The sequence below is a fragment of the Phalaenopsis equestris genome, unplaced genomic scaffold (assembly GCF_001263595.1).
Source record: "Phalaenopsis equestris unplaced genomic scaffold, ASM126359v1 Scaffold001245, whole genome shotgun sequence".
Lineage (NCBI taxonomy): Eukaryota > Viridiplantae > Streptophyta > Magnoliopsida > Asparagales > Orchidaceae > Phalaenopsis > Phalaenopsis equestris.
The window spans coordinates 171,821-180,831 of NW_018165684.1; the positions used below are offsets into that span (position 1 = coordinate 171,821).

The window sequence follows — 9,011 nt, forward strand, 5'->3', positions numbered from 1 at the left end:
CCATGTAGTTTTCAAAGATGAAGAGCTAATACTCTGGCAATTTGGCATGGAATATATGGGAAGCGAGGAACTTGGAGTAAATGTGGATTTACCGACCACATAGATCCGGATGAATGTATCGAGTGGTTTCAGACAATGGAACAAATATTCAAGTATAAGGACACCCCACCAGACAGAAGAGTCAAATCAGCCACAATTAAGTTAAGGAAAAATGTTTCCTTATGATAAGAGAATGTGAAGCATCTTCGACAGCAGGAAAATAATGGTAAGATTACTACATGTCCTATAATGAAATGAGAGATGCAATGCAAATATCTTCCCTTGCATACCAGTAGGATATGTTCATAAAACTCAATCAATTGCGCCAGAGAGATTCTACTGTGGAGGAGTATACAATTGAGTTTGAGCAACTTATATTGAAGTGTGACTAGTGGAGCCCAATGAGAATACCATAGCTTGATATCAATAAGAGGAAAGAGATCATCCATTGACATATGGTACAATTGCAGCTTTATTGGACATTACAAGATTTCCAGGCTCTAGCATTGAAAGTGGATAAACAGCCCAACAGTATCAAGTCCACAACACCCTCCAAATAGTTCAACCATCGGATTAAGCAGCAATAATAGACCCACTAGAGCACCCAAGCCAATCCAAGCAGAGGGAGGACTCCGTACAGAATGGAGAAAAAGTGCAGCCCCCGGCACTCCCAAATCCATCCCTACCAAGGTTTTGGCCGTATGGCACTTGATTGACCAATTATGCGAGAGATTTCTTTCACTAAACAGAGAGAAGTTGAAATAACAAGCAGTGACATGGGAGAGGATGAAGACTTCAGAGAAGAAAATCAACTTCCGGTCAATAAATAAGAGACACTAGTGATTCAAGCTAAACCCACGAGACTTCAGTTGGATTAGCATTGCTTGTTCTAGAAAATAGTGAGTCTAAGAAGCTGATATCTAAAAGTTGTAACTCTTGTTGAGAGTCGTTGGATATCTTAATAAACAGTTTATCTCTTGTGTGGTTATCACTGAGAGTGGTCCAACTTGTCATGGATTTCATTACTGAGTTAGTTCTTCAAAACTGACTTGTTTAGAGGATGTGCCCAACCAAGCATGAGAACTGGGAGAAGCATAGTACATATTTAATGGCTCAAGACTTTGTTCGTGAGAAGGCCGCTAAGTGCGGTTGTGCCAAAAAAGAATATATATTATTCTATCAAGATAGTCCCTGTAATGATGAATGTGTTTCAAAGTTACCTAAAATAAGTGTGACCAAAAGTTTTTATAGTAGAGTTGCCTCAAACATAGCAAGAATTTTGTTATTATTGTTATAAACCATTTCTTCTGGATAACATATTTTGTTCCATGCCACAAAAAATAGACACATCACATCTTGCAAATTTATACTTCAAGGGGGGTAGTTCATCTTCAAGGTGTTCCAAGAAGTATTATTTTAGACAGAGATGTGAAATTACTTGGCCACTTTTAGAGGGCTCTGTTAGGTGTGTTAGGCACAAAATTTCAGTTCAGTTGTACACCCACGGATAGATGACCAGATATAAGTGGTGAACTGCAGCTCTAAAAATCCTTTTAGTTATTTTATGGGAAGAGCATCCGACAGTAGGATTCAGGTCCCTCCAAAGAAGAAAAAGAAACCTCTCCTACCTAGGGAGAATGATGCAGAAGCTCAATTGCCTCCACATGATTCCACGGAATCATAAAACGGCTGAATTTCACGATCCCCACAAAACTACAGAATCGAAAAATCACAGTTCACACAATCCTAGGCTCCCAATTTTTGAATTTAGCCTTATTTTCTTCTCCTGGTATATTTCCATTTTTTTCTATTCTAATTAATATTTTTTTCTAGTGGGAGGCTATTTATATGTTTTTTTCCCTGCTTTGAGGGCTTAGCTTTTGTTTTTGGTGTTTTGAAAGATTTTATTCTTTGATTTGTGATCTAAGGAATACAGCATCGTTTCCTTTTGCAAGCGGTGTGTTTGTATGTTGCTTAGGAACAAGTGGTGGAACCTCCTTACCATCCATATCTAGCAGTTTCCAAGTTCAAGCAGCTGTTTTCAGCCGGGACAGCCGCTGAACGCACCGAACCTGCAGTGTTACAACAGATTTCGCTGCTTATCTCCCTCTAAATGGCGCCAGCCACCCTTATCATCCTTCTCGTACCCTTCCACAGCTATCTCCCTGCAAATCCACCTCCAAAATACCTCCTAAGAGCCCTAGAACAGTATCACTGTTACTTTTACATTGTTGATGCTACTTCATTTAGAATGGAATATACTCCATTTTTTACTTTCAATAGAAAGATATGGGCGATTTTTCTTTTTCTGCTTACACTAGACTGAATTTTAATTTCCTAGTATTTCAAACAAATACGTAGCAAAGAGTATAGTTGAATTACTATGACAAGAAACTATTAAATGGCAAAATTACTATGACAAAAAGAACATGGAACAAACTTGTTCAAGTATTCCGTCACATATCTGAATGTGTTCCGTTAATGTGTTGACATAGAGACGATATTTCTCCTCCGTCTGTCACAAAAACCATTAATCAGTACCAGATTAAATATCATGACTAAAGACTCTTAATTCTCTTTAACTAACAGTGAGATGATAACATCAGTACAGACCTCTGACTTCATAGAGGACTCCAAATCTGTAAACCATTTGTAGAACTGCAAGTGAATGAACAAAGTCATCATAGGTTCTTTTTTGTTTGCTAAATATTGTCATATATATATATATATATATATATATATATATATATATATATATAAAATAAAAACTGTTGTGCACTATTGTCAAAACATTGAACCAGGTATTTAATTAATCTAAAATATGCATTCTAAAGAGTGAAGCAAAATACAAAGTAAAGCGCCTTCATTACAATCAGTGAAAAGAAGTTAGCATGGTTAGTAAAACTTAACACGTAAACTATGGGAAAAAAAAATAATAACAACAATAAACAAAGCTCTACAAAATGAATCGTATCCAACCACAAAACGATTTAGAAAAATGCAAACAACTACAGACAAGAATAAATTGGCACATACATAATATTCTAAATATATTCTATTGAGTTAACCAACAAATTAATTATTTTTACGTTATTATTTTCCTTCATTTCTTTTATCTTGTCATATAACCTACTTTACTTAAGTTCTAACAAGAAATAAAATTATAGTTTATTTTATTAAGTGTTTATTATATGTTAAGATTTTGCTTGCAAAAAAAGGGTGTCAGCAAGGAAGTGAAGCGAAGAATGATCACAAAGAGGGCGGATGGACCGAGGCAGTGGGAGATAACAGACTGTGTCAACAAGAGCATCAACTAAAGAGTCAAGATCATAGAGGTGTGCTGGCAGAGAGGACTCAAGGGATATGGGTGAATATAATTATTTAATTATGAAATCTTAATATTAGTTAATATTAGTTAATCTAAAATGATATGACTTGTTTCAAGACAAAATCAATTAGTCAAGTGAATTTATTGAAAATAGTTAATTTTCAAAAAATTAATAACTAATTTTTCTTTTTTGCGTAAACAAATAAATTTTAATAGTTATAAAAAAGGGGTAGGACAGGAGTATTGGGATGGTTCAATTGAGGTGTAAGAGTGCAAGAAGGAAACAGTGAAGGAGAGCAAGGTGAAGAAAGATACCGAGTGAGCAAGGGTTGTTCGCTTGCAAGTGACCGTGCTTGTGAAAGGAGAAATGCAGTTCCAATGGCAAGGTTTTAAGAGCAGTGTAATTATGTTATTTAGATTGTATTATATAAAATATGTTTTGAGTATTTTAAACAACTCAATCAAACATGTTTATATTCAAATTAAAACATAGAATAAAAAATAAAAAAATAAAAATAAAAATGATCCCAAATGACCCCTAAGCTTACCAATTGTATCTTTCAGATGAAATTGCGTCATACACTAGGTTTTATGCATTTAGATTGATGCATGCAAACTCACAGGAATGACATGTTCTCATTTTATGTCACATTTGGTTACAATGTAACATAAAATGTTTATTACTAATTGATATTCAATGAAGCAATGAATGAAAAGAAAATGAGATATAGATGTACGCTTGTTTATGCATATTGAAAGATAGAAATTACCCCTTTATAGTACTAGTTGAGGATGATAATGTGCTCACAAGTTGATCACTTTACCTTCCACCTCTGATAATAATAGCAAACATAAACTATGCTCTACTTTATTGATCAAAAACGTAACAACTAAAAATGATTTGAGTATCTAAACGGTACTCCTCAAACGGATATATTATGTGTAAACTAATGTATAAGCTTTGGTACGAAAAACTCAGCATATGTTTAACCCTTAATGCCAATAGAATGCTACGAATCCATAATTATATAAAACACTAACAGCTAAGCAATGTTTAATATCATAATTATTATAGAAATGAAAAACAAGTTTCATGATTTTCCATATCATTTAAATATAACGATTAACATACTCCTCTTTATTTTTTATCATTATAATTTATAATTGGGAAATACCCATTGAGTTGTGTGTTTTTACTTCTCTTTTAAGTAAATCCCCTTTGAAGTAAAATGATGAAAGATTATTTACAATAAGTGGGAAGCAACTAACCTTAGGTATTGTATAATTTTATGTCTATACAACATTAGATACTTGTATAATTTTATTTTTAGATAGAAAAGCTAAACTATTTTTGTTTCAAATGAATTTTATATGCTAATTGTTTTGTTTTGAAATATATGTGAACATTCTCATGATATAAAAAAAAAAAAATTTGATTTTGTGGCTCTTCTATGGCATTAAAGTTGTATATGGATGGAAAGAAAAATTTGGATGGTCATGCTATCTTAATTGTATTTTAAGCTTCAATCTCCATCGGGCCTTCTGCGCCCACACTGGTACTCCAAATCTCGGGTCAAAGTCATGAAAGCAAGGTCAGTGAAAGTTAGTGAATGGATGAAGAGAAAACAGAGTCAGAAGAGTATTTTGTCAATGGTACTAGTCTTGTTGACGTTAAAGTCACTAAAAAGGAGTGGGCCAATAAGAAAGTGAGTTGGGCAGTCATCATAGCCTCGATTTCATGGTCTAAGACCTTATTCATAAGGATGGAGTCATATTTATATCAATGCAAAATTTTTATTTTGAAAGTAATGATGAAAACTTCTAAAATTGGTTATTATTTTTTGAAACAAATAATTTAATTTTTAAATAAAAAACAAAATATAGGTTAAAATCATTTTTTATTCCTTTTTAATTGTTTCAAAAAACAACAAATTATCCCAAATAAAGCATAAACTTATATGATTTTCAATATACTACAAAATGATATGACGGAGCATTACTTTTCATTGAAGAAACTTTCATTGATAAAGAGCTTAAACAAAAGAACCCATCATGCCAATTGTACAATGAGACTATAGCGGTGGGATGACTTTATCATCAATATAATTATCCTTCTCCCATTTAGTTAAGATAAAGTTTATGAAACCTCCTCTATTCATTTTTAGTAAATGTTGCATGATTTGCTCATTTTGATTTATTCAATCTTTTCACACAACGATTAGTAGTGTTACATTTAGTCAATCATATCCCACGACATTTATAGGACTAATTATATCTACATTATTGATATCTGCAAAAATATCCCAATTATGCTCAAATCACCTAGATCTATTTTTTCAAATCCTTATTTTGACAAGATGATACTCACATCTCTTTAAAAATGTTATTTTTCATAGCATCCTAAGCTAAATCTATGACCATAATAATAACATTCTTATTTATGTCACACTCAATTCAGCTCCTATTGACTTTCATACGACCCGAAACTTAAACCATCATGGCATATCCGATCAAATTGCAATTTTACCAAACTCACCCTTGATTCCCCCATGATATACTTTTATTTCATAGTATTCTTGAGATATAAATTAATTTTAATCACACATTTGAAGGCTATAAAATGTCATCCATATTCCCATCTATGGCAAAACAAACAAAAAGTACATAAAGCTATCACATCTAAGTTTTACTTGATTTACTAGTCCATTTAATTAATAATTATAAACTCCATATCCATAAGAATTTTATATGAAGCACTTGTCATTATTCAAGCAATTTTGAGTCACTTTCCTTCTAGAAGCTCATTCATTAGCTAGCTTTCTCTTTGAAGAGATCATAACAATCACACGTGATGAATAAAAATCACCAATATGGCTCTTCGGGATCTTCAATAAAAATGTCTATCATTAGTTCAAAAAGACACATACTCAACTTTATATTTACTATCACACTATTTTATTGACAAAATCTTTCAAAGCTTCATGGCTATATGCATGTTAGCAACTTATCAATCATACATCTTTGAAATTTTCAACATATCTTTGGCAAAATTATTTTCTACCAATGTCCAACTAATCAATTTTCACAGTACTTGATCATCAACCTTTCAAAATATATTAAAGCCACATGAATAATCTTTCATCCCTCTCTATATGTCAAAAATTAATTACTTTGCCAAAAAAAATTACTTCCATAGTAAATTTGTCAAGCAATTAAATTTTTAAAAAAAATTTAGGTGAATTTTCTTAATCTATCTTTCAACAATGATATAACTTTTTTATGCAATTCATATGTTCAATTCCAATTAAATAACCATAGCTATATACATCTCCTTCGATTCTTAATAATGGTTTCAAAATATTTCTTCTCCAAAAACATTGCATCCATTTCAGCCCTTGAATTTCATTAAAATGACTTTCAAGCCATACTACTCACCGCATACCACAACACCATCTCTCAAATAGTTTTTCCATAAACCAGAATAGCTATCTTTTACATTTGCTGACTAATGTGAATTCTTCCATAAGCTGTCTAAGGAATAAGCTTGATAAACTTGCTCCGCTTTTAGACACTCAACTTTGTACAAAAAAATTTACGCCAGTTGAAATCCCAATTACATACAAATATGCATCAATCGCCAAAGAAATGGAATACAAAAAAGGGGAATTGAAATCGCAGAAGTAGAATGAAAAAACAGGATATCTTGTCAAGATTAAAAAACAATAATAATAATCACCTGATGAGTATTGACCAGAACTACATTTATCCCAGCTTCTTTCACAGAATCATCTGGTGAAGCAACTGCGCTTGGATCCTTCCCCAAGTTTTTCTCTTGGGCCTGCAAATGAGCTAGTTAATCCCCGCTCCTCCATTAAATGAAAAGGAAAAAAATACTAAAAAGACTACACCCCTAACCAAGTTGGGAGGAAAGGGGCGCTCAGCCACAGCATGGGACAATGCTGTTATCGCAGCCTTCTGCTCCTCCGTCAAAGGGGCATTCTGCAAACAGATAAACTAACAAAATTAGAACAGCAGATCCAGCGTTCCAGGCCTTAACACGATTCCGTTCTAGATATCAAGATGCAATGATTGCTCTTTTGGAGAAACTCAAAATGTGTGGAAGCCGCGGAAGCTAGGGTTCTGAAACGAAATATCACCTGTTCCCACGTGTTAGCGAAGTTGTAACCCCGGAAGACAGCTCCAGATCCCGGTAGAGGAGCGGAAGCCATATAAAATTAGGGGCAGCCGAGCTCCGTAAAGCAGGAGAACGAAATGGAAGGACAGGCGAGCGGAGGCCAGAGTTCAAATTGCGATTAAATTCAATGAACGCCCAAAAAAAAAAAACTTGTCGTTTAACTAATTTGGCGGGGTGAGACTGCTCGTGGCGTTGTAACCAAGCCGAGCCAGACAAGCCGAGTTTATTATGGATCGGATTTAGGCTTAACATAGTTATGGGCTGTTCTTTAGGAGAAATTATTGCGTGCGGACATTGCATGCATCTCTGCATGCGGTGTCCGATCCTGACCGTAGATCACAGTGATCTACGGTAAGGATTATTTTCATTTTTATTTAAAAAAAAATAGGTGGGGCCCACCGAAATACATCGGACCGTGGATCAGGTGATTTACGGTCCGGATCGGAAACCGCACGCACGCTGCGTGCGGCGTCCGATCCGTATGGAATAATTTCTTTAGACCCCGTTTGAGGTGGTGGTAGAGGAGCGGCTCAGACCGTTTTTTTCTGGTGTTTAGGGCGGCGGGCAGGTTCAGTGCCCTGCCATTTTTCTTAAATGCGGCCCACGAGTTCGATCTAGTGGCCCATTTTTTGCTTCTACGTTTTACGCTAGTGTCCCTCCAGCAATTCCACCCGTCCTCCTCATTCGGCTCGGTAAGCTGCAATCTTCCCCCAACGAAGCAAAAGCCTTCTGTTTTCTCCTCCTTTGTTCGCACGAAGCAAAAGTCTCTGCCACACCTTCCTCGTTGTCGCGGTTCTCTAGCGCCGAACCTCGTGCAACCTATAGAAACCTGAAATTACCATCTTTCTTCTTCCTTCACTCCATCTTCAACCCACATCCACGACCCTGCTGCCTCCATGCCTTACTCGACTGTCACCGGCAACTTCTTCTAATTTAGATTGTAAAACTTATTATTTTTATTGTTTGTTTATTTTTTTGATCAGTTGATATTGTATAGACAATGTTCTTGTGTTGAAGTTATCATCAAGACCAACTAATTTTGATTTTTTGAGAATTAAAAGCTTCACATTAAATTTTAGTGAAGCAAATTTTGTGGTTTTTATTCAATATGTTGATTTTGTAGGTTTGATTTTGGTTGATTGTGATCATATATGTCAATAACAAAAAATAATGTTTTTTATAGCTCAAAAAACATAGGGACAGAATGGTCATTTCTTCATAAACAGCAGCACAGTTGTTTTCACACAGTTACAACAAACATGCAGTCAGCTTCCTCGCAATAGCTTCCTGAGGCAGCGCAGTTGCAGCTGAAAAACTGAGAAGTTGCAGCTGCCCCAAACAAACCCTTATTCAGCTGGCGCTTCTGTCGAATTTTCATACTGAAAAACTGAGAAGTTGCAGTTGCCCTTATTCAGCTGGCGCTTCTGTCGAATTTTCATATATTATTCA

At 34.8% G+C, this 9,011-nt stretch overlaps 1 protein-coding gene across 2 annotated transcripts in view; it reads right to left on the bottom strand.

Moving 5' to 3' along the window:
- Window positions 1-7,684, bottom strand: part of LOC110033646 (conserved oligomeric Golgi complex subunit 3) — a 121,776-nt gene extending 114,092 nt beyond the window's left edge. For both annotated transcript variants that reach the window (XM_020737697.1, XM_020737696.1), the window contains exons 1-5: window positions 7,525-7,684; window positions 7,283-7,366; window positions 7,104-7,205; window positions 2,653-2,697; window positions 2,480-2,554 (exon numbers count right to left, since the gene is read on the bottom strand). In XM_020737697.1, the coding sequence (XP_020593356.1) occupies window positions 2,480-2,554; window positions 2,653-2,697; window positions 7,104-7,205; window positions 7,283-7,366; window positions 7,525-7,596 (378 nt within the window). In that variant the 5' untranslated portion in view covers window positions 7,597-7,684. The remainder of the gene's footprint in view (window positions 1-2,479; window positions 2,555-2,652; window positions 2,698-7,103; window positions 7,206-7,282; window positions 7,367-7,524) is intronic.
- Between the last annotated feature and the right edge of the window lie 1,327 nt (window positions 7,685-9,011).